Below are 26,441 nucleotides of genomic sequence, written 5' to 3' on the forward strand. Positions count from 1 at the left end.
ACTGAATGGATCTCTTTTCAAAGTCTCTCTTTAAGAAACCCCAAAAGGGAAAAAGTAGGCAGCATAGTTCAACCCCTCCCCCCCCATTATTTTGTCCACCAACTGGGAGTAATATCTATCGCACCAATTTTGGTCTATTAACTTCTGGTTCCACATCTTCTGTTTTTTACCAAGTATGATTTGAACAGTCCTCAGATTATATCCATTTGGCCTTTTTGGTTTAGACTAGTGGTTCTTAAACTTTTTGGTTTTGCGGACCACTTGAAAATTGAGGAGGGTCTTGGGGGACCACTTAATGATCTTTCCAAATGTTGTTTGTACCATTAGCTAACTATTGTAAAGAACTTTGGAGAAAAGTGCTCTATAAAAAAACCTGTAAAGTAATAAACGTTTTTTGTTCTACAAATAAAAGCACACAACTCATATTTTAATATCAGTAGTCTTCCCTTTCTGATGCAATGGATGTGCCCTCTCTCCCCTGCCACTTGGGGCTGGGAAGATGGGGGGGTCTTTCCCCTGCTGCGGGAGCCCCCGAGCTGGAGCTGGGAAGGAGGGGGGGATCTCTCCCTGGCAGCTGCAGCCCCCAAGCTGGGGCTGGGAAGGAGCAGGGTCTCTTCCCGGCATCCGCAGCCCTGGAGCTGGGGAAAGTTGCCTCTTTCTCTGGCCACTGCAGCCCTGCAAGTCCCCAATTCCCCCCACCCGCTCTTCTCACCCCACTACCCCTACCACCTATTCCCCCAAGGCCACCACCTCACCTTGCATGTGCATCTTCTCCAGGGTCCAGGCGCCTAATTAGTGGAGTCACGTCTGTGTGGCTCCACTAATTAGGTGGGTGGTCCTTCATTCTCTTGTGTGCGGTTGCCCAGGCGCGTACCTCAGGGAGAACTATCTGCAGACCACCTGAATGGAGCTTGCAGATCGCAGGTGGTCTGCGGACCACAGTTTGAGAACCTCTGTTTTAGACTAATCCAACATTTTGTGTCTGGTTCTCTTGCGCTTGTTATTACATTCAGCATTGTAAACAGCTTGACCTATTTTCCCTCGTTATTGTAACATCTTATGAACATTCACATATTTTTTTTTTTACATTTGAGCTCACAATAAGGATACGCTCTGTAGGCCCAGTAGTCACAACAACTCACAGTATAACACTGTGGCCAAAAGGGCTAATGAATCCTTGGGATGCATAAACAGGTATCTTGAGTAAGCATAGAAAGGTTATTTTACCTCTGTATTTGGCACAGGTGTGACCTCTTCTGGAATACTGTGTCTGGTAGTGGTGCCCACAATTCAAGAAGGGTGTTGATAAGTTGGGAGAAGGTTCAGAGAAGAGTCACGAGAATGACAGAAGGATTAGAAAACATGCCTTACAGTGACAGACTCAAGGAGGAGCTCAATCTATTTAGTTTAACAGTGAGAAGATTAAGGGGTGATTTGAGTAGTTTGTAAGTACCTGTGTGGGAAAGAGATATTTAATAATGGGCTCTTCAGTCTAGCAGAGAAAGGCATAACATGATTCAATGGGCATAAGTGGAAGCTAGGCAAATTCAGACTGGAAATAAAAGGTGTGAAATTTTAAAGGTGAAAATAATTAACCAGTGGAACAGCTTACCAAGGGTTGTGTAGGATTCTCCATCAGTGACAATTTTTAAATCAAGATTGGAAATTTTTCTAAAAGTTATGCTCTGGGAATTATGTTGGGGAGGTTCTATGGCCTGCTTTGTACAGCAGGTCAGACTAGATGATCACAGTGGTTCCTTTTGGCCTTTGGATCTATGAAATTTGGCAAAATTATAAGCAACTGAAAGTGGGGTATTTTATAATCAAAAGTGTCAGGAACCATTAACTACAGGCAGTGTTACTTGTTTCACCTATTGTAATATTTATATTATGGAAGCCCCCAAAGACCAATTGGGATTGGGACCACATTGTGCTGTGCTCTAGATTAACGTGGGCCATGATCCAGCAAACATGCATGTGTTTAATTTACTCCCATAAGTAGTTCCATTGAAATCAATAGGGCTGCTCACAGAGGTAAAGCTAAGCATATGTCTAAGTTTACAGGATTGGGTTAGAGAAAAGACAACTCCTTCTGTGAAGAGCTTGTGCTTGTCGTCTTAGTTCATTTTAATGTGTTTGTGTGTGTGTATATGTGTAATATATATATACAAGTAATACTTCAAAAGAGCTGGGAAGATGTGTATAATATATGAAGCTATCCCTAAAAATCAAGGTAGACTTAAACAAACAAACAAAAAAACCTGTTAACAAGCAAAATAAAACCTGCTATGAGGAGGTAACTATTTTCATGCTACAAGGAGGAAACAAGAGACTGGGCCAAGAAGAAACTTATTTTATATTGAAATTGATGGAATAGGCACTGAACTTCCCTCTCCCTGATGTGTGAGTACTGGACAGAGTGGAGTGCTTCCCTTGATGGACTTAGGCAATGCCTCTGAGAGGTAATGGAGTATCAAAGTGTAGTGGAGGACTGGAGTTGGCCAGTGACCAGTTTAACTGTGGTAGTGTTTAGTAGTTCAGTACGTTTTTTGAGCCTTGCTTAAAATCATCCATCCCTTATTTGATTTTTGGTTTCTGACAATTTTTTCTTACACATATATTTTTTTTAAAATGCCGAGTTCTCTTACCTGTATAGTAGACCTATATGGTAACTTTTGTTATTTCCAGTAAAAGTTTTCTTATTGACATGTATGACAAGTACTACATATACACTGCACAAAGGATGGTAACAAAACTGTGCATTAGTGGAAGGTGAAAGCAAACTTGCTGTGTTTACCAGCAAGTTTGCTGGTAAAAAGAGTTGTTACATGGGAGCGGCAGGAAAGTAGAGAGTTGGGGAGGTGACATATTAATGGGTGGGCTTTCTAAAGTAATTAGCAAATTTTTTTTAACTCCCTATTCTGACTTTCTTTTCCCTTGTTCAGACAAGAGTGCAAGTCAGAGGATGTTGCTTGCAAGATTTCTGAATCTGAACCTGAGGAATTATCAGATGAAGCCAGTGCTGACATTTTCTATGGGACCTCTCCTCCTAGCACACCCCGACAGATGAAACGTATGTCAACAAAGCACCAGAAAAATAATCTTGGGAAATCTACTAGCCGCTCCACTTTGAAAGGTATGTGACTTTTTTTTAAAAAATCTGTAATTTAAAAGTAGTAGTAGTAGTATATGATATTTTTTTGTAACCATTCAGTAGTCTATGAACTTTCATAGGTCCTTTTTATAGAGAAATATAGATTTGCAGTAATTCCCCCTTTCTATTTAATGTACATTGGGCAATAAATCATAGCAGCCATTGTATATTCACAATTGCAGTTCAGTTTCAGACAGACCTGTTTACCTTCTGGTGGTCAGCAATCAAAAAAGCAGTTTTTGTAAATTGTACAGACCATTTAGTTTTGTTACAGACCATTTAGTTTTATTAATTTTTTATTCTAATAACAAACTATAGATACTGGGTAACCACACTAGTAAATGTACACACAGGTACATCCATTGTTACAAAATTAATAGGAAAATACACTGGGAAGCAAGCAAGCATTTTGAGCAAAATTATTCAACTTATTATACAGTTTCAGTGAATGATGGACAACATTTTTTCTGTGCATGATATAATGCAATTTCAGTCAGAGACTAACAACCAGTTTCTTTGCTATTTGTTGTTCTATTAGGTTCCTCCCACCCCTTTTACTGTAAATCAGTTTTACAAGTAGACTTGGTGTTTGCACATATTTCCCGGGAGGGTATTGCACAGAGAAACATGGGTTCAGAATCATGGAAGTTCCCATTGGTATGGACTACATGAGAATAGTTGATTATTAGGAAATGCTGGTCACTTTTGTCCAAGTTTTCTCAGTGAACTTAACAGTTCTCTTCTTACCTGTGTGCATAGAGCTATCTGCTTCCTGGGAGCTCTCCAGACCTGGGTTCCAGACTTGCTGGTCCTTAAACTGGCTTGCAGGATCTCACTGAATACCAGTGTGTCATTAACAGAAGTAAAAAGAAAAGGACTACTTGTGGTACTTTAGAGACTAACAAATTTATTTGATCATAAGCTTTCGTGAGCTACAGCTCACTTCATCGGATGCATTCAGTAGCTCACGAAAGCTTATGCTCAAATAAATTTGTTAGTCTCTAAGGTGCCACAAGTACTCCTTTTCTTTTTGCGAATACAGACTAACACTGCTGCTACTCTGAAACCTGTCATTAACAGAAGTGGCTTTCTTGGAACTGTTCTTATCTACTGATTCTTTTACTACTATATACTGAGCTATTTTAAGAGAATGGAATCCTATTACCTGGGTTCAGAATAGTAATAATTTTCAAAGTTGTTGCCTGTAATATTAAATTGATAGCATTTTATAATATCAGGCAGCCAGACATGCTTTTCTCATTATACTTTACACTTTTATACCATCTTCCATTCAAGGATCTCAAAGGTGCTTTACAAACACTCATCTTTAAAGTGAGAAAATTATTAAAGGGACACTCTTCACTTTAGCCAATTTAAGAAATTGAATTAAAAATATTTTCAAATGCTTGAGATTCTGTGGTTTTACATTTACACTATCGTGTTTCTTTAATTGTTCCCCCTTTTTGCTGTGTGAAAGATCCACACAAACTAGGAGAAATTGACTGGCTATACAGTGAATTTAACTATATAGAAAGAGCTGTCAAAGACACAGCATAAACAAGTTGATAAAAAAAAAAACAATGTCCCGTAATCATTTATAATATTAGGTAACAACAGATACATAAGTAATGTTATCTGACAACAATAGGTAAACATTTTTACCCAGAAGTATTTTTAAGTTGATGATGTTCTTTGCTCATGTTAAGTGTCATTAGTAGTCAGACTTCTGATAGAAAACCTCATCAGAACACCTGCTCTACCGAAAGTGCCACTTTACCTTTTTTTTTTTTTGTTAAAGTTTGTGGTGTTCATATTGGTGGCAAAGTTTTGTTAAAGCTGTTTTAAGAATAATGATTGGTTCATTGTTGTTGTCATAAAGAATATACCTACAGTTTTTTAGAAAAGTTAGAATGACGTCTAGTAAAGTTACAGTGGTGGCACAACTGCACCAGCTGACATTTGTTTTTAAAGCAGTTTTTTTAGTGTATATATGAAATCTTAACACTGAATGTATGTTTACTGAAAGGATTGCTTTGCCAGAATATAGTATAGAAAAAAAGGTAAATGCTTTAGCAGAATCAAAGATATACACAGTATTCATTGAATAATTGTGGGAGTGGAGCTGTCTAATGAAACTATTCATAATAATGGAGTATTTATACTGAACATGTTCCAGAAGTTTTGATTCCCCACTATTTTAGGCATCTTCTGTGTAAGGTCATCCTTACAGTATCATTCCCAAAAGACCTTTTCTTTACAGTAGAACTTAAGAGAAGGCACACTGTATCTGTTGTTAGCTGCATAGTCATTTGAGCTGTTAAACTCATTTTACTGGGTTTTAATTGTGCCTTTTTAAACTCTATTTTGTGAAATATTAAAGCCTGTCTAATTTTGCACATAGCAATTTATCAATAGCTTTTCTTGCCTTCATGTGATTTTAATACCATGGTAACAAAACTTCAGTCTCTGAACTAAGAAAATATAAGTCAGAGTAACTGCAGCTGTAGTTCATAGCAGTTTTGGTATATTTTAGGGAATTGAAATACCAAGAGTATATATCCGAGGGTTTGTATCTTTGTGAGAGAGAGGAGTATTATATCAATTAAGACAAATTTTCTTTTGTTGGTTAACTTTATCTATGTTCGTAAAGTTCTGCTAATAGATTTCAAGCTGTGTAGAGTGAGATCTGTCGTGTGTGTCTGTGGAAGGCGGGGGGATGTCTGGCACATTGTAAGTTCACTGGAATATAACAATATATTTTTAGTTGTATTAATATTTTAAAAATTATTAGGCCTTTTTTCCCTTTTGTTATAGAATATACAGATAATATGCTGAGGCAGGAAATCTGAGGAAGTTGATGGAGGGGTTAAAGTCTTCTGTCACTAAAGAACTAACTGAAATTACTCTCCTTATTTCTGAACTAAAACAAATGCTTTCTAGTTAGGCTGAGTTTGTGTAATATTTGCTTTAAATGAAGCACCAAACTGTTTTTGAAACAGATCATGAAGCATTTTATTTGGCTGTCTTGAGTTGATTAAATTTTACTTTAACACGAAATTACTTCTATCCTGCAGTTAACCGAGAATTAACAAAGCTTTGAGAACAAGGCCAGTTATTGGTGTCACCAGTGTGTGTTTATTTAATCGCTCTCTCACTGGATTTCTTACTACCGTGTATTTAGAAGCAAAAAAGATGACATGACAAACTCTACCTCTTTAATTAGTTTCTGGATCGTCACCTTTCCCCCACTCTGAAACATCTGCAATGCACCTTTCTTCCAGCAAATGATGACTGCAGTTCAGACTTGTCCATAAGGCTGGGCTGAGCAGTGCCCCTTCCACACCCTTGCCAGCTTCTGTGCCTCCGGTGGTGCAAAAAGAGTGGCAGTTCAGTGCTCCTTACTTAGCCACTGAAATCTCATCTCTTGTACTTGTACTTTTCGGATTGCATCAAGAAAAAATCATCTCATCTCTCTCTTCCTCCTCAGGGGTCTGAAATTTCTGGAACTTTGTTTCCCAAATGGGACTGCCCAATGATCTTATTCTCTCCATTTATTCTCCCCTCCTCCATTGTGATGCAACAGGCCAAATGCAGGGAGCTTGAAGGGCAAGAGAACCCTCAGGAGCTACAGAAAGGGAGCTCTGCTACAGTAGTTCCCAGGCATGGACCTTTGTTTAGCCAGGGGAATGAATTTAGAGTCTGGATGGTTTGTTGGAATCTCTGCATCTCTGGAGACACCTCCAGAAGATCAGCTTAATCCTCTTCAGCCAGCCAGACTGAACCTCCTTCAGTAATCAAGGACTCTTCAGGTCATATCCACATGCCTCTTATTCCCTGTCCCAGACTTGCTTTTCCAAAGGAAAAAATTCCATGGTCCCTGCCCTGTTTTTTAAGGGGTTTTTGAGTCACTTCGTAAAGAATCTAACATCCTTTAGGACTCTCCTTCTGAATAGGAAAATCTGGGCTCCCCTAGGGATATTAGATGATGATGATGAGAAGTGGGGCTCATGACTTCTTTGTGAGTTGTGACCCAAAAGATAAGAAGAAACTGACCTTTTGCTGCTGGTCCGTCCCTCACCAAAACAAACAACCAACCCAAGAAAAGACTCAGGACATTATCTGCTTCCATGCGCTCTAGCTTCTCACCTCAAAAATGAGAACTCTCAAATTTGGTCCATGATAACTCGGAGCAAGAGAAACAGTATAGGTTATTTTGCTTCCAGACCTTTTTGAAACCATGTAGAGGAGGTGCTGGCCACCAATGAGATCTTTCATTCAAAATTGAAAATATAATTTACCATACCCATTAATTCCTCCTTTGAACAGATCACTCAAGAATGATAGAAAATACCCAACAAAGGTAGAAGGTTTTGTAGGGAATCTCTGAAACTTGTCAGGGTCCTACAATGCAAAGACCAATTAGTCTAACTTTGATACCTGGAAAGATACCAGAACAAATTTTCAGATTTTCATTTGTAAGCACCTAGAGGATAATTAGGAATAGCCAACATGGATTTATCAAGAACAAATCATGCCAAACCAACCTAATTTTCTCTTTGAGAGGGTGATTGGCTTAATGGATGTGGGAAGCAGTAGATGTGATATCTGTTGATTTTAGTATGGCCTTTGGCACAGTCCTATGTGACATTCTCATAAATAAACCAGGGAAATGTATTATAGACGAAATTACTATAAGATAGGTGCACAAATGGTAGAAAGATCATACTCAAGAAGTAGTTATCCATTGTTCTCTGTCAAACTCTGATGCGGTATCTGTCTTTTGAGAAAAGTAGACCAAGAGGAGACTGGATAACAGTCTTCAAATATATTAAGGCCTGTTGAGGATGGTGATTTATTGTTCTCCATGTCCACTGAAGGTAGGACAAGAAGTGTAATGGGCTTAATCTTCAGCAAGGGAGGTTTAGGTTACATATTAAGAAAAACTTTCTAACTACAAAGGTAATTAAGCTCTGGAATATGCTTCCAAGGGAAGTTGTGGAATCCCCAGAATTGGAGATTTTTAAGAACAGGTTGGACAAACACTGGTCTAGGTATATGTTGTCCTGCCTCAGCACAAGGGGCTGGACTTTATGACCACCTGAGAGCCTTCCAGCTCTACATTTCTCTCATTCTTTTTATCCTCCCTAATGCTGATAGAGCAGTAGTATCCCTGGCAAAGGACATGATGATTTTTGCTGAGGGAGACTTTTTTCTGAAAAGATTCCATGGACAGGAAGATAGCCACTCTTAGAAGGGAGGGACTTGGAAGCTTCATCAATGGTTCTTAGTACTTTACTGGCTGCCAGTTGCTTCACTAGAACCAGTGTTCTGGTATGATGACTTATTCTTGACCTTCTGGACCATGGCTGATTCAGGTCTGTTCCAAAGATATCTCCAGCTAATGAGTTTGTGGTGAACTAGTGCGTGGACTTGGGTAACTGTAAAAGCGGTGGCTGCTAACACAGTGGTCAGGTGCCAATTCTGTTTTTAGCCTTGGACAGTAGATTATTATTAAAAGTAAATCCTCCCATCCTTAATGAACATACTTATCAGAGCATTATCCCCAGAGACTGTGCAGAAAGTAACATGGAGAAACCCTCTGCCTGAACTGAAAACTGTACGGTTGACAAGTATAACAGGTCATAGCTTGACCTGGAAGACCCTTAACTTATGGTGGTGTGTGAGAGAGGAAGAACTCAGCTTGGCTGTCAAAGCAGGGTGAGTCCGTGACACTGGTGCTCAGAAAAACTATGTATGTATGTATGTATTTGCAAACTGAGCAAATTGGATGCATGGAGCAACAGCAAACATGAAACCCCGTGATGCCATTCTTGAGGGTGGATTTGATTTAAATCACTAGTCAGGAAGACTCAATTTAATCATGGTTTTCTACATAAAAGTGCATTCTTGTTGGGTGTTATAACGTTAATGCATATTCTTCACAACTCGAGATAGATCATAGAATCATAGAATATCAGGGTTGGAAGGGACCTCAGGAGGTCATCTAGTCCAAAGCAGGACCAATCCCCAATTAAATCATCCCAGCCAGGGCTTTGTCAAGCCTGACCTTAAAAACTTCTAAGGAAGGAGATTCTACCACCTCCCTAGGTAACGCGTTCCAGTGTTTCACCACCCTCTTAGTGAAAAAGTTTTTCCTAATATCCAATCTAAACCTCCCCCACTGCAACTTGAGACCATTACTCCTCGTTCTGTCATCTGCTACCATTGAGAACAGTCTAGAGCCATCCTCTTTGGAACCCCCTTTCAGGTAGTTGAAAGCAGCTATCAAATCCCTCCTCATTCTTCTCTTCTGCAGGCTAAACAATCCCAGCTCCCTCAGCCTCTCCTCATAACTCATGTGTTCCAGTCCCCTAATCGTTTTTGTTGCCCTTCGCTGGACTCTCTCCAATTTATCCACATCCTTCTTGAAGTGTGGGGCCCAAAACTGGACACAGTACTCCAGATGAGGCCTCACCAATGTCTAATAGAGGGGAACAATCATTTCCCTCGATCTGCTCGCTGTGCCCCTACTTATACCTCCCAAAATGCCATTGGCCTTCTTGGCAACAAGGGCACACTGCTGACTCATATCCAGCTTCTCGTCCACTGTCACCCCTAGGTCCTTTTCCGCAGAACTGCTGCCTAGCCATTCGGTCCCTAGTCTGTAGCTGTGCATTGGGTTCTTCCGTCCTAAGTGCAGGACCCTACACTTGTCCCTGTTGAACCTCATCAGATTTCTTTTGGCCCAATCCTCCAATTTGTCTAGGTCCCTCTGTATCCTATCCCTGCCCTCCAGCGTATCTACCACTCTTCCTAGTTTAGTATCATCTGCAAATTTGCTGAGGGTGCAATCCACACCATCCTCCAGATCATTTATGAAGATATTGAACAAAACCGGCCCCAGGACCTACCCCTGGGGCACTCCACTTGACACCGGCTGCCAACTAGACATGGATCCATTGATCACTACCCATTGAGCCCGACAATCTAGCCAGCTTTCTACCCACCTTATAGTGCATTCATCCAGCCCATACTTCCTTAACTTGCTGACAAGAATACTGTGGGAGACCGTGTCAAAAGCTTTGCTAAAGTCAAGAAACAATACATCCACTGCTTTCCCTTCATCCACAGAACCAGTAATCTCATCATAGAAGGCGATTAGATTAGTCAGGCATGACCTTCCCTTGGTGAATCCATGCTGACTGTTCCTGATCACTTTCCTCTCATGTAAGTGCTTCAGGATTGATTCTTTGAGGACCTGCTCCATGATTTTTCCGGGGACTGAGGTGAGGCTGACTGGCCTGTAGTTCCCAGGATCCTCCTTCTTCCCTTTTTTAAAGATTGGCACTACATTAGCCTTTTTCCAGTCATCTGGGACTTCCCCCGTTCGCCACGAGTTTTCAAAGATAATGGCCAATGGCTCTGTAATCACAGCCGCCAATTCCTTCAGCACTCTCGGATGCAACTCGTCCGGCCCCATGGACTTGTGCACGTCCAGCTTTTCTAAATAGTCCCTAACCACCTCTTTCTTCACAGAGGGCTGGCCATCTACTCCCCATGTTGTGATGCCCAGCGCAGCAGTCTGTATGTAGGTTTCATTTTTAGAAGGTACACACTATACATTTTTAAACAGTGATTTATTTTGAAAAGTTTTTCAGATTAGTTTTACAGCTGTATCAGAAAATTAATGATTAGTTATTTCATTTATCAAAGGTAAGTGAAGCTGATATTTATGAAGTCATTGGGAGATGGACTATCTCCAATTCAACAGGTTAATCATTAATATTTGGAGGATTTTCTTGCCATGCTGTATTAGGAAGAGAACATCACCAGACAGACATTTAAATTGTTTTATTTAACTAAAACAACAATGTTAAGTATTCAACAGCAAACATATAATATTTTAACAAAAAAAATATATCTTTCGCTTCTCACATTTATCTCCAGACTTCTTCTCCTTGTCCAGATCTATTCAGCCCCCAACAATCTTCTATTCATTGAACTTTTTGAAACTTTGCACTTTTAGAGAGAGCTAAGGGATTGACTCTGTGTACACAAATTTGCAGAGGGACAGTAGAGTTGAGGTCTGTTATTTCTCACCTCTATATATTAATTTATTTATTTAAAAACATTTTTGCTGTTAGCATGTTACCTCTGGAGACACACATCCACAGTTTGAGAACTGCAAAACTAAGCATCTCTGATGGTATCTTCTAGATGGAGCACTGAGTTGCATTGGGTAGATAGGAAGATTAACCTAAATAATCTATACAGAAGCCTGTGGAACCCCATAAAATTGGGTCCCTAATCAATGAACTATTGGAATTTATTTAGAAAACTTTTCTTAAATATTACATGACTATATTGTCTCATACTATAGAATTAGAATTTATAAAGCCTATTCCGTGGTGAGATATCTTTAAGCTTTAATGTATCTTAATTAAAACTATCTTTAGATAGGGTTTTTTCCTCAAAAAAGCATTTTTATAAAAACAAATCGGATTTTAAATTAAAAAAATCCAATTTTTTTTTTTTTAAAAATCATTGATTTTTATCCACCCTGTCATTCTTCCTAGAAGTCCCATTTGAGGGTAGAATTGCACTTTTTAATATTGACCACAGGAGAAAATTACAGAAATTAAACAAATTGTGTCTCCTATAGTTTCAATCTTCCTCAGTTTTTTTTTTGCTACATTCCACAATTTTCTGTAAACCAATTTTGTACTGCCCAGTTAACCAAACTGAACCTTGAAAAAATCTGTCTCTGACCAGACAATAATAACTGTAAACTCGCCTAAATGAGATGTGAATGTCAAAGCTTAATAGGGGTTGATTAAATGCTAACATTTTTAAACCTGGGCTATCTTTTTCTCTTGTCCTTTAAAATAAAAACCACATATCAACTTGAAATCTAGTCAATTTAAAAAAAAAAGTTGAAAGTAATGTCATGTTCTACATCTGCAATTAGGTTCCCCAGGCCTTTTGTGGTTTTACAATGGCTTTCTTTGTTTTTTAAATGTGTTTTCTCTACCCTGCTGCTGTGAATCTTGCCCAGAAAAAAGGGATAATGGACTGACTATATAGAAGAATCTGTGAAACTAGCTACACACACATGATGTCAAACGCACAAAGCAAATTGAACAATGAAGAAATAAGCTCCCTGTCCCGAAATAAATTTTACTAAGGTTCAGGGGCAAAAGGCATCTTTGGTGGATTTTTTAAAGTGTTTAATGTTGCCCTTCAGAATTTAATTCTGTATAGTTGGACAAGGAAAAAGGAAGATATCAGTTGCTGTACAATCTGATCATTAAGTACACTTGCTGGAATTCCTTATAATGAGTGCCTAAAAAATAATTCAGTAATACTATAGTAGAATTCAGTGATACTACAGTAAAAAAGATGATTTGTAATTAAGAAGCCAGTGTCCACATACTGGACATATAAGAATGTGAATAGACATATAGTGTAGGGTCTCCTTATTTCCCTTTCTCACCCGCCCAAAAAAGGGCAGATGTGGGAGAATGCCGGGGTGTGGGAGCAGAGGCAGAAAAAGAGGAAGGAATGATTTACATACCAAGCAGCAGTTCACAGAATCATAGACTTTAAGGTCAGAAGGGACCATAATGATCGTCTAGTCTGACCTCCTGCACAACGCAGGCCACGGAATCTCACCCACCCACTCCTGTAACAAACCCCTGACCTATGTTTGAGCTACTGAAGTCCTCAAATTACATCCATTCCAAAGATGTCAACATTTTCCAGGGAAGGAAAAAGACAAAGCCAAAGTTTTGTTGATAAAATATCTGGTAACCAAGACAACACAACTTTATTCTATGTAAGGCCTATTTTCCAGCATCTGTCATATAAACTACATCCAAAAATGCTGCTTCATCATTACATATAAATACCAAGTTAAATATTTATTAGCATTAATAGAGAGACATTCTGCTAGAGGCAAGAAAGAAAGAAAAAATTAATTTCTGCTCACTTTTAAAATGAGCTGGAGAGTCTGTGAAATTGAGATACAAAAGAAGGCTATTCCTGGTGGCAGAAGCTCTGGTAAAGAAGGGGTGAGATTGTGCAATAGGACAGAGAATATGTGGGTGATGTAAGGAAAAGGTCGGATGGTCAGAGCAGGTTCTGATAAGTAGATTGGAGTGGATCCATGGAGAGATCTGTACAGTGGAGGGGACATTTTAAATTTAGATCCATATGAATGAGTTTTTTGAAGAGGGGAGTGATGCGGTCATGCTTCTTTGTATGCATGAGAAGGTGGGCGGTAGCATTCTGTGTTTGATAAAGCAGGGTTCGGCAACCTATGGCATGTGTGCCAAAGGTGGCATGTGAGCTGATTTTTTTAATGGCACGCTGCTGCCTGCTGGGTCCCAGCCACTGGCCCCGCTCAGCAGGCTGAGCGGGGCCGGGGCTGGGACCCCGGCAGGCAGCAGCATGTCATTAAAAATCCTGCCCGCCTCGGCCCGCTCTTCTCCGCACCCACCCTCCTCCCGGGGCGGGAGGGGGCAGGGTGAAGAAGCTTGGTTCTGCTGGCTGCTGCTGCAGGGCAGGCAAGTTCCCTCTCCCCCACCTCTTCCCCCAGCATGCTGGATTCCTGCCCCTCCTCTCCCTCCCTGCCACCGATCAGCTGATGGCCCTTGCAAGGGAGGGGGAGAAGCAGAGCTGCAGCGTGCTTGCTGCTCTGGGGAGGAGGCGGAGACAAGGTGGGGACAGGGCCTTGGGGAAGGGGATTGGAATCAGGGCATATCTCCTCCAGCCCCCTGCCGTGTGCCGCTCTAGGCAGGGGGCTGGGAGCACCCCCATGACCCTGGCCCACACCCCCAGCCCTTGACCCCTGCACCTCCCCCCACACCTCAGCCCTCTGCCCTGACCCCTGCACCCCCCACGACCCCAGCCCTGACTCCAGCACTCTCCCACATACCCAGCCCCCCACACCCCATGCCCTGACTCCTGCACCCTCCTCACACCCCCCCAGCCCCCTGCCCTGATTCCTGCACCCACCACACATATCCAGCCCCCCCACACCCCATGCCCTGACTCTTGCACTCCCCACATTCCCACCCCCACCCTGAGCACCAAACAGGAGCTCCTACACCCCTCACACCAAATGGGAGCTGCCCAGATAAGCACTCCACACTCAAACTTCCTGCCCCAACCCTGAGCCCCCTCCCCCCTTCTAGCTCCTGGCCAGACCCTGCAGCCCAACCCCCAGCCTGCTCCTTCACCCCCAGCCCTGTGCTCAGTGCACTCCCACCCTCAGCTCAGTGCAGAGAGAGAGGAAGAGAATGGGCTAGAATCAGGGAGAAGGTAGGTATCCACTCTATGTGGGCAGGGCCGGGATCCCTGAGTGGCAGCGGGCTGAGCCGCTCAGTCCACTGCCAGTCTGAGGTCCTGGCCACCGGCCCCACTCAGCCCACTGCTGGTCTGGGGTTCTGGCTGCCAGCCCCTTGCCAGCCGGGGTCCCGGCCGCAGGCCCCGCTCAGCCTGCTGCGGGCCTAGGTGAACAGAACCCCAGGCTGGCAGCGGGCTGAATGGGCTGGCGGCGTAAGATCAGCATTTTAATTTAATTTTAAATGAAGCTTCTTAAACATTTTGAAAAACTTGTTTACTTTACATACGACAATAGTTTAGTTATATAATATATAGACTTATAGAGAGAGACCTTCTAAAAAATGTTAAAATGTATTACTGGCATGCAAAACCTTAAAGTGAATAAATGAAGACTTGGCACACCACTTCTGGAAGGTTGCTGACCCCTGTGATAGAGTATGGAGCTTTGGGACCTGGGTAGCCTATAAAACAGGGACTGCAATTAATGAAGATGAAAAGAGCAGCAGATTTGGATGGAGAAGATTTCAGCAGACATGGTGGTCACTTGTTCCGCTCTTCTGCCTCTCTATTGATTCAGCTTTGTCTACATGGGGAAATAGTGTAGCATTAGTAACAGGTATAGCTGAACAGAGTACAAACACAGTTTTTGTCCTCTGCACTTACATTTATATCCATGAGCAGCATTGATTCTGCAAAATCAGTTGCTGACATAATGCTATTTTCATATGTAGACCAGGCCTCATTCCTCCTCACTCATTCCATTCCCCAAACTTACCACTAGACTTGTCTGACATTTTTCAAACAATGCACTGAAAAATGCAGTTTTGGGTTGACCAAAACTATTTGCAAATTTGTATAGAGTTTGCCAAACCAAACGAAAAAAGTCAAAATGTTTTGGTAAGTCAAAACAGAACATTTCATTCAGAAACATTTTGTTTTGCCTTTCACGCATTTTGACAAAAGCAAACAAAAGGCCCACAGAACAGTCAGAGAAGAAGGTAGTGCTGCTGCGCAAGGCAGCAGGCTCCATATAGCCACTTGTTGTGTGGCAGGCTAGAGCACTGTCGTTTTACATCCCAGCTTGCCGTACACTAAATCACCATATAGACATGCCCTTAAAATCCCTTCTTCAAGGACTATTTATTTTATAAAAAGTGGAACAGCTTTGAGAGGAGAGACTGAGAAATTCCTCTGTACCTATGACTAAGGCAGTCTCCTGCAGTGGGGGGAGACCCAAATTCAAATTCCTAACTCCCTATCAGGTAAAGGGGGGAATTGAACCAGGGACTCCCATATTCCAGGTGAGTGCCCTAACTATTGGGCTAAAACTGATAAGGGGAGGGGTACCACCACCACTTTTTCCTCTGGCTGTTTTGTGAAAGGGGAGACCAGTGGCTGGACTTTTATGCAGCAGGCATCAGTCTGTGAAGAGTGTCTTCTGGCAGAGGCTGTGCAATCACAGAGTTTGAGGAGAACCTTGATTAGTGGCCACCTCCCTGATTGCTATCAGGGTTATAATGCAGGTACTTTCTGTAAGGACAGGTATGGGAATGTACTCAATATAGGGAATAATCGTGCATTGGCAACGTGGGATGTTTACAGCATTTTGTACTGTTCCTCTGTTCTAGGGAAATAACAGTTTGATTTGTTTCCATCTGTTTGTGGATACAGTTAGTGTTAGCTACTAGATATATATTTTTAAAAGTGCTGAATTGTAATTAGCATTCCATCATTGCTGAAATATTTTCAATAAGATACTACTGAGATGTGAGAATCTAGGTGGTTGGGTACACTGTTCTGACTGTTACCACTTTATTACACTTCTAATGTATTCAGTGTAAAGAAAGGAGAGTTACTTGCATCAGACAAAATGCTTGGTGGTGTAACTTTGACAATTTCACATTTTGATCACTTGCTGATTTCCCCGTTTTGTAAATACTGTATGCAAGAAACTAAAGCAGGCCCCAACCTTTACAGTCAATCTGCGTCCAGGCTGTTAGTCCCTCTGTGCCCTCTGGATTGCTGCTTAGTCACTGACTCCAGCTGCCACATGCAGCAAAAGAGGTAATTATAATTAGAAGTCAATTATTACAATTTTATTTAGTACTGCAAAATGTTCTTACCAGTGGTTGCAGAGTTAAACCTATTGTTAGAAAATCCCACAATACAATGGTGTGCTCTTCATTTTTAAGTGGATTCAGCATTTCTTTATTTTGGGAATTATATGTGTTCTAGGGTTTTCACTTGTGTATATGAATTGTTGGTGTCCAAGTGACTGTGTAATTAAAAGAGCAAATTTTGGAGCTACTGTGTTGTGCCAGTAATTTGTGGATTAAGATTGATGGATATTCAGAGGTAGAAAAATCCTGTTTGGTCATTTTATAGATACCTAATATTTGACCTAGATTTTTTAATTTAGCTTTTCCCAGTTCAGTTTTTTTAAATTCCCATAGATGGAGATTTAGAGTAACGTATCACTATGTATATAACCTTTAAAATCAGTAAGTTGATCAGATACCATGATGATAACTACAGTATAAATTCTATTAGTGGAGGTTATGGCATTCTGTAAATAAACAAGGAAATGCCACCTAAACTTATAAAATCAAAATGCAGATATTACTTTTAATTATGGAACTGTTTTCTTTCTATCTATTTAGCATATGATATAAATAAAACAAAATTTGGACGCTTGGGTGGATAGAAAGTACAAATAAAATAAGACTCATAAAATGTAGTTAAGGAGCAGTGTTCTTTAAAAAGGTCCTCATGTTGCTGTAGTCAAATTCTTTTTCAATTTCTTTTACAGAAAAGATGAGTGCACCAAATCAGCCTCCACAAAAAGATAATGGCAAAACCACTGACAATGTGGAAGAGCACAGCTATAAGCACGGGAAAAAGATTCGAGCCACCCTTAGGACAACAGAACGAGATCTCAAGAAAAATGTGCAGTGCTCATTCATGTTAGACTCAGTTGGTGGGTCCTTGCCAAAAAAATCAATTCCAGATGTTGATCTCAATAAGCCTTACCTCAGCCTTGGCTGTAGCAATGCTAAGCTTCCAGTCTCTGTGCCCATGCCTATAGCCAGAACTGCACGCCAGACTTCTAGGACTGATTGCCCAGCAGACCGCTTAAAATTTTTTGAAACCCTGCGGCTTTTGTTAAAGCTTACCTCAGTCTCAAAGAAAAAGGACCGGGAACAGAGAGGACAGGAAAACACCTCCTCTGTCTGGTTGAATCGATCCAATGAACTGATCTGGCTTGAGCTGCAAGCATGGCATGCAGGCCGGAGCATTAATGACCAAGATTTCTATCTGTATACGGCCCGTCAAGCCATCCCAGATATTATTAATGAAATCCTCACCTTCAAAGTGAAGTATGAAAGCTTCTCCTGTGTAAGAAATGAAGCCAGTTTCAATGGTACTTCAGGAGAAGGACATTGCAAAGCAGCCCATGGAACTAGTGCTGTGGGTTACACAAGTTACTATGAACACCTCCATCGTCAGCGGGTCTCCTTTGAGCAAGTAAAGAGGATAATGGAGCTGCTAGAGTATGTAGAAGCACTTTATCCATCTCTGCAGGCCCTTCAAAAGGACTATGAAAAGTATGCTGCAAAGGACTTCCAAGACAGGGTGCAGGCACTCTGTCTGTGGTTAAACATTACAAAAGACTTAAACCAGAAACTAAGGATTATGGGAACTGTTTTGGGCATCAAGAATCTGTCTGACATTGGCTGGCCAGTGTTTGAAATTCCTTCTCCTCAACCGTCCAAGGAAAATGATCCAGAGGATGAGGAAGATGGTAGGGAAGCAGAAGTAAAAGAATCCTCAGGAACATGCATTGAGGAAAGTGAAGATGAAGAACAAATCTCTGAGGAGAATGTTGAGGAACTCAGACAAGCCATCAAGAACAATTTTACCAATAAGCCAAATTTTGATTTTCAGCTACAGGACCATTTTTCAAGGAAGCTTGACAGGCTTGAATCAGAGGATGACTTGGCCTGTTGGGTTATTCCAGAGTGCAGTGCCGAGGCAGGCTGCAGCAGACACTGTTTGACCTCTATTTACAGGCCATTTGTAGACAAAGCACTGAAGCAAATGGGGTTGAGGAAACTAATTTTAAGACTTCACAAGCTAATGCATGGTTCCTTGCAAAGGGCCCGTATGGCATTGGTAAAGGGTGATCACCAGCTGGAGGTAGGTTCCTTGCTGGCATAAATGGGAATACTGTAGATTCACTCGGCTCCCCACCCCCCCTCAGTATTGTTTCAAATGTTACCTACCACAGTTGAATCAAGAGCTTGGAAAGCATCAATTATTTTCACCTGACAAACCAGTTTTCTGACTTACATTTTTCTCCTTCTTAAAATAAAAATAAAATTTCATTCTGGACACACCTGTTTCTTACCTTTGGTATGTAATCTCTGCTAATTAGAAACAGGTGTTTTCTCAGGTATTGCAATTTGATTTATAAAGTGTCTCACTCTCATTTTTTAAAGTGTAGTAATAATTGGTAAATTCCAAGAATCAGTAGCTCATTCTAATTGCCATATTTGTTTGAGATAACTTTATATTAATGAGTTAATCCTTTTAATTTTGAGAGAAAGGAGGTGCGCTACCATTAAGAGCCTACAAGAGCTAACAATGAAATTAAGAAATGTTTCTGTTGACCTCAGCAAAAGTAAGAATGAACCTTCCATGTAGTATAAACTGTGTTTACTATAAGCACCATTATTGTTTGGTAAAGTTCTGATGGTTGGAAGTTAAAGCTAGACAAGTTCAAATTAGAAAGAAAGGCACACATTTTGAACAGTGAGGGTGATTAAACATTGGAACATACTACCAAGGGGCAAATGGTGGCTTCTCCATCTTTTGTCTTTAAATCAGGACTGGATGCCTTTCTGGAAACTGTGCTTTTGCCACACACAAGTTATAGGCCTCAATATGGGATTAAATTCTATGGCCTTTGATATATAGGTGGTCAGAGTAGGTGACCTAATGGTCTCGTCTAACCTTAAAATCTATGAAAGAAAGCAGCTTAAGTCCATTAAATTTTTCCACTGGCTCTTATTTGTTTTCATTTTTTTGTTTCAGGTTATAATACACTAAATAAAGAAAATTATAAGTGATTTAAATGGAAAGTAATGATGGAAGCAATAAACTGAGTGTACTGGTTGAAATGTCATGCAGTAATTAAGATCCAGGATAATTAGCTATGGACTTCTGAAGTTTTTATGGCTAGAATTTGTAGCCCAAACAGGATCTGAATTCAGGTCTCCAGAGGTGAATTAAGCCACAATGCCATTTATGGTTTACCATCTATTTTTGTAGATGTAGACTTCAGCACACCGCACATGTAAGGACAGTATATGCAAACGCTTCACTTCATCTAATCCTAACTACACAGTAAACTGTTCTTACACAACATACTACAAATTTAGTATAATACTGAGCAATAGTGAAAAAACTTTAAGGCATATTGGTCACTTCAGTGTTAACTGCTTTATCCACAAACTTCACTTAAGAAAATCTGTTAGCTGTTGAAAAGAAATTGCATAATACCAGCTGCTGACTAAACTTAAAATGTTCTGTGGTGTATATTTTCTTTCTTGTTAATGATGCTGCGAACCATTGTGACCATGATAGTAGTGTAAGTGTACGTGAATGGAAATAATCTTGCAAGAGTCTACGTTTGTATATAACTTTAAGAAGAAAAAGTAGGGTATTTTATTATATTTTAGAAATGGCATCTGATCATGTAATTAAGTTGCTATTCAACGTAGCATAAGTATTTCCTTAGTTGTGATTGATGATATAACCTTAACAATGTTTTGATAGAAACAACAATTTTCCATGGAGAAATCCTTTCTAGTAAACTAGTTATGTACCTTCATGAATTGCTAACTCTCCTGACACTTAATACTGAAATAAGCATAGCTAATTTATAGAATTTGTTTATTACATGTTTGTATTTTGGAACAAAAATAACATTTCCTACCATATGTTCTTCAATAATCATGACATAAACAGTGTTACGCAAGTTTTAGACAATATGTATTTAGCAATACTAGTAGTCAAGGTTTTTTCTTCCATCATGAGGTAGCATTGTTTAGTGGCATGACTAGTCCTGGGACACAGGGATCCTTCTGCTTTCTAATCTCAGCTCTAATATGAATTCCTTCTGTGCTCTTGGACAAGTTGCTGGATCCTCTTGGTTCTGTTTTCCTATTTGTAAAAGGATAACATTTATATACCTCACAAGGGTTTTTTGAGGATTAATAAATTCACGTTTATAAGTAACTTGATGGTGTGAAGAATCATGCTAGTAGTACTACTGTTGATCTTGAGATCATTTTGTTCTCTACAAAAAATATATTAAAACTATTGGCTGAAATTGCAGCCAGCTTCAAACTGGCTTCTACTTATGTTCTCCAAGATTTTGTATGAGAATATGTTTGTGCATTTCTGAAGCATATGCATGTGCAAAATCTTAGTTCATGTACATGCTGATGTGTGTGTGCCATTCGGTATTAGTGAACAAATGTGCATTCACATTTTTATAGGCTAAAAACAAATGGAAACTATGTATGAAAGTTTAGCCCGATAGGTAGAGCATACTTTTAAAAATGAATAGGAATGAAAAATAATTCCAAGGTTTGAAGGAATGTCTTTGCATATTTTTTTCCTGTTTATTCAAATACAGCTGCATGCCTTTCTAGAGCAATGGTTCTCAGACCACAGACTGGGAACCACCAATAGTTGGCAGAACCCTTGCTGGTCCCTGTGATTAAACATTCTGAGAATCAAGCAGAGGAGTACTTCTAAGACCCACTGATCATTAATCTTTTTGTAGAATAGTTGAGAACACCTTTATGGCCTCGTAGCACTCAGTGGTGCTCATTTTCACTAAGCTGTTCCATCATTTTTGGACTATTGAAACAACATTTGTAAACTTCCTGTGCTAGCCCCCAAAATAATGGGATATCAAATTGGAAATCACATTTCTCTGAAATGCTTTACCTACAGTAGTAATAGATTACAGCTAACGAAGAGAATACAGCAAATATATTTTTCAGTTTGCCTACTTTTTGCATTTTGACAGTACTCTGAATATAGTCGTTTTCACTGTTTCCCTTTGTAAGTCAGTCCCATTGTCCTTTCTGAAAAAACTTTTGTAGATTTCAAAAGGGAATAACAATATAATTTTTATAATTAAAAAAAATTACTTAAATTCAGGGATTGCTATTAAAAGGGTTAACTTTTAGAGTCTATTAGAAACTGCAGTTTTAAAAAGTCCCTTTCAAAGAAAAATTCCAGTTAACATTAAGGTATAATTTCCTTTTTTGTAAGTGTACGTATGCAACTCTGAGGTTCTGTTTATTGTAAATATCTTATCAGTTTTGCAGGGTTGTTTTTTATTACTGCAGACCATATACATTAAGTAATTCCACTTTTCCCTTCCCCAAAACAACCTATAACGGAAACATTATGTAATTATATATTTTGTTGCGAATTTTGTTTTTTCTTATACTTTATTTAATCCTTGTATGTGTATCATGTTAGTGTACAAATGTACTTGTGTTGAGAATCAAACCATAATAGGTACAATTTTTAAAAATGCGTGAATGCCGTAGGTGCCGAAGTCCCAATGGGGACTTAAGTGCTTTTGAAAATAGGACTTAGGCTCCTAAATTACTGTAACTTAAGCACTTTTTGAAAATTTTACCCAGTGTTAGCAGACTTTGTTTTCTCCAGGTTTTATATTCAGCCTCCTTTGTCCTAAACTTTGGAACACATTTTCAAATGCTGATTAGGGCTGTGATTGTGGCGGGTTTTATTTCACTTCCATTTTTGTGTTTTTCGTTTTATTAGTTTCCTGTAAAAGTATTAAAATTGTGACATTTCACTGATATTTTTTGTACTGAAAACACAAAAGTAAAATTTAGACTAATGCACAATTTTATATATTGGATGTGTGATATTGGCTCTTCAGTCTGAGGACTTGTCTACACAGTGGAAAAATCATGGTGTAGCTGGTGTGCACAATCTCCTCTGTACTAACTCTCTACATGGACACTTATTGTGCATTAGAAGTGCCTTTGTGCAAATTAGCTTAATACACTTTTGAATGCGTGTTAAACTAATGAGCACAAAGGCATTCCTAGTGTGCCGTCAGACTGTCCACAGGGGGAGTTAGTGCAGAGTAGCTAGTGTGCTTTAAATTCACACCCAAATTTATTCCACAATAATTTCCCCTTGTAGACTAGCTGTTAGAGACAATGACAACACTGCTAATCTACAAGAACACTTGTTGTAACAAAACTATCCTACCTGTAGTACTTTGTTTTCAGATAAGACTTGCAGAAGTAGTTCTGTTACATATGTGTATGTTATGTATAACTTTAAAGTCTTGCAGTGATTATGCAAATGTCCTTACATTGTTTTCTTTTCCTTCTGGAAATATTACCTATTATATAGTTGTATCTGTTACAGTTTACTTTTGTGGGTTGGTGAGTCTTATTGTAAATCAGGGTGGCATTCTTGCTATAATAATTGAAATCATTGGTGTTTCATTGTAAACCTTTGTGTTACTTTTCGTTAAAGAATTTTTATATATTGCCTGTGTGCTTGAGTATACACATGTACGTTTTACAAAATATAAAGAAAATTTTAATGCAGTGGCTCTTTAAAAATGAGCTTTGATTTAAAAAAAAAAAGTTTCCTGAACTCTCCTATTTTGAAAATGAATTGTTTATGTAATTTAAACATTAATATCTAAAAACTCAGGAAATTTAATTTGTTTGAATAAAAATGTTTATATGCAGTATGAAACTGAGGTTAGATATTCATCACACTTATGACCCAGTACTACAATGAGCTCCATGCAGATGAAAGGCTTCATCTGTATTAAAGTCATGTAGGACCTGGGCCTTAAAGATTATGGCCAACATTTTCAAATGTCTGTTTCAAAATTAGAGACCTGGGGTAAAATTTTGAAAAGTGCTTTGGCCTATGTCTACATGGCAATTGAACAGTGGTATCTGGCCCGTGTCAGTTGACTTAGGCTTGTGGGGCTCAAACTGCAGGCTCTAAAAACTTCAGTGTCGACATCTGGGCTTGGGGGAGCCTGGGCCCTGGTACCCTTCTCCATTGTGAGCTCCCAGAGCACGGGCTCCAGCCTGAGCCTAGACCTCAACACTGCTGTTTTTAGAGCCCTGCAGCGTGAGCCCAGTGAGCTTGAGTCAGCTGACCCAGGCCAGATGCCAGGATTTAATTGCAGTGCAGTCATACCCCTAGTGACTAAGTCCCATTTTCAATAAGAGTTAGGTGCCTTACACCCAGATTTTTAAAAGTATTTAGTTACCTAACTTGTGTGGATATGGAACTAAGGCTTGTAAGCAGTTTAGGCACTTTTGTAAATTTTACTAAGAAGGCCATATTTTGGCACTTAAATGGTGCGATATTTCAGAGTTGCTGGAAAAATGTCTGCAGAGAACAATTTGTGGCTAGTCAGAACTTCTGAAAATCAGGCATCTTAAGTGGCTTAATAGGGGTTTAGGTGTCTAATAATAGAAGCCCTGTATTTGAAAGTCTTGCTGTATTATCTCTAGTATTAGAAAATACCATTTTTAGTTATTTTGTATTTTAATCCTGTATTCCTAAAAATAATTCCCCAGTATTATGAAAAGTCACGTTGTTTGAAAGAGTCTTTTAAAAATTTACTGAACAAACACTAAAATCCATATTCTCATTAGCTATATTCTAGGTTGAGAATTTAAATTTCATTAGGTTATTTTTGCTACTAGTGTAGTTCTTAAAACATTGTTGGCAAAAGTGTGTTTGGAAAAAAATGTATTTATATTAAAACAAAGACTTTAACCTTCAGATGTTTGCACATGGGCAGTAAAATTCATCCTTACTAATTTTCGTATGGCTTATTGCTAATGAAAAAGTCCTCTTTAAAAAGCCTTGACTGCTATTGTTATGGTTCCATTAAAGCCCCAGAAAATAGATTAATTTAAAAAAATTGAACGGGGTAAAAGGAAGGTGTAGTGAGATTTCTTTTGAAAAGATTAATTACTGCAGTAGCAGACCATCGAGTCGCAGGGATACACAGGAGTAGTGTTGAAATAAATCATTGATTTTTTTTTTTACATTACATTTTATACATGTATAAGCAGAAATGTTAGGCACTTTGTATCACAGATACTTGCTGATTGATTCATCTTGGTCTCTTGATTTTTGTCTGAGCAGAGACTGGGAGTTCTGTGGAGACAGTGGGTGAAATCTTTATCTCATTGAAGTCAGTGGCAAAAATCCCTAACTTCAGTGGGACCAGGATTTTATCCAGTGCATTCCACCTTTTGGGTGGAGGAGAAGGGGTTCATGCCTTTTAAAGCTGCTGGTTCACTTGAGAAACAGTTGATTAGCTGTAAAGGTGATTTCCCTGGTCGTCCTAGAGAGGAAATGAGGGTGATGACTGGGACATAAACCTTGAAGGGGGCAGGAATTGAAGTTTCAATTTGGAATGGATAGATTGTTGGAACACAGAAATCCCTTCTATTCATATTGTTTTTCACGGGTTGGTGGAAACTCTGTGTAAGGAATCACCATACTACCTATTATATGCACAGGAATTAGTTTTACTAATTATAAGATGTGTATAATGCAAAGAAGCCCATATCAGCCCTTTTTTGTGTTTAAGGTGACTAGTCTGGTCAACTTCAAGGAACTTTCTATCAAACAGTAGGCTAGTGCTTTTTAAAGTCCCTTTAGAATCTACGCCTGCCAACTAGTTTTGTGCCATTGCTAAAAAGCAATGAACACAGTATGTTGCTGGAAAAGTACATTGCCTAACTTTGTCAGGCAGAATAATTCTGTGTGACTGTTCTGGGGAAACAGAACTTGCCTGATGCAGTAGGAACAAAATGTCAAAAATGTGAATGTGGGTGTAAAGGAATAAACAAGTTTTCTATTAGCTGGTGAGCCTAAAAATAGTTAGCATATGTAAAGTTTTTAATTTTCATAACTGTACTTGATCATTTGATCTACTTTATATTCTTAATCTATTTACCTTTCACATTAATCCATGTTGTATGCATCTGACACTGAAGAAAAACGAGAGAACTACATATGAAAGATGCTAGTCACATCTCTTAATGCATCAATGGAAGGTGTTCAAATATTACAGTAATGGGTGCAATATAAGAACTGGATTAGAGTTTAAAGAGCTTAAGGACAAATTTTGTCCTTGGATAATGCACAACTCCCATGAACATTAGTGAGCACTGCATGCATATTAAAGGACAGATTTCTAAATTGCTATCACTCACTAAGCTTGCATGTGCAACTGTGCCTGAAACACACATTACATTTGGGTACACGTATAGTTTAGATAACATCATTGAGAATATCTCTGAATGCAATCAGCTTAAGATGTTAAATATAAATTTAACTTCCTTAATTTGAAAACATACTAGCTATACTTACCATTTTGTATTACTTGTTTTAACCACAATGCTGCTTTAAGAAACATAACCAAGTTTGACAAACCCTTGCAGGAGGACACTTTCAAGATTTCTTTTTTCTTTTGGTTTTGGGGGGTTTTTTTTGGTTCGCTGTGTGATGACTCCTATTTGTTGCTTTGTGCACTTTCCCCACTGTGCTATTTCTAATAGAACAGTTGGAGGAAATACGGTAATGCTACCATTCAGATGCAACACACAGCTTGACAAAGCCCAGTATCACCTTGCTTTTCCAGAATTACTCCATTAGTATAAAACACTTGAACGTTTTTTGAAAAAGCTTAAATCTTGAAATTACCTTTAAGTATCCTAGGATGATCTGAATAGATGTTCCAGTGTTGTTTTAGGTTTAACACTATTCCAGGCTCTCATGTGCAATCCAGTTTTCTTTCTATACAGAGAATATTCTGCTTCAT

The 26,441-nt window shown here is 39.3% G+C and overlaps 1 protein-coding gene across 5 annotated transcripts in view; it reads left to right on the forward strand.

Annotated features, from left to right (window-relative positions):
* Positions 1 to 26,441, forward strand: part of MAP3K4 (mitogen-activated protein kinase kinase kinase 4) — a 144,482-nt gene that overhangs the window by 29,463 nt on the left and 88,578 nt on the right. For all 5 annotated transcript variants that reach the window (XM_073337845.1, XM_073337847.1, XM_073337846.1 and 2 more), the window contains exons 2-3: positions 2,946 to 3,136; positions 17,310 to 18,697. In XM_073337845.1, coding sequence (XP_073193946.1) covers positions 2,946 to 3,136; positions 17,310 to 18,697 — 1,579 coding nt within the window. The remainder of the gene's footprint in view (positions 1 to 2,945; positions 3,137 to 17,309; positions 18,698 to 26,441) is intronic.

This window comes from Lepidochelys kempii, chromosome 3 (assembly GCF_965140265.1).
Source record: "Lepidochelys kempii isolate rLepKem1 chromosome 3, rLepKem1.hap2, whole genome shotgun sequence".
In the NCBI taxonomy this organism is placed as follows: Eukaryota; Metazoa; Chordata; order Testudines; family Cheloniidae; genus Lepidochelys; species Lepidochelys kempii.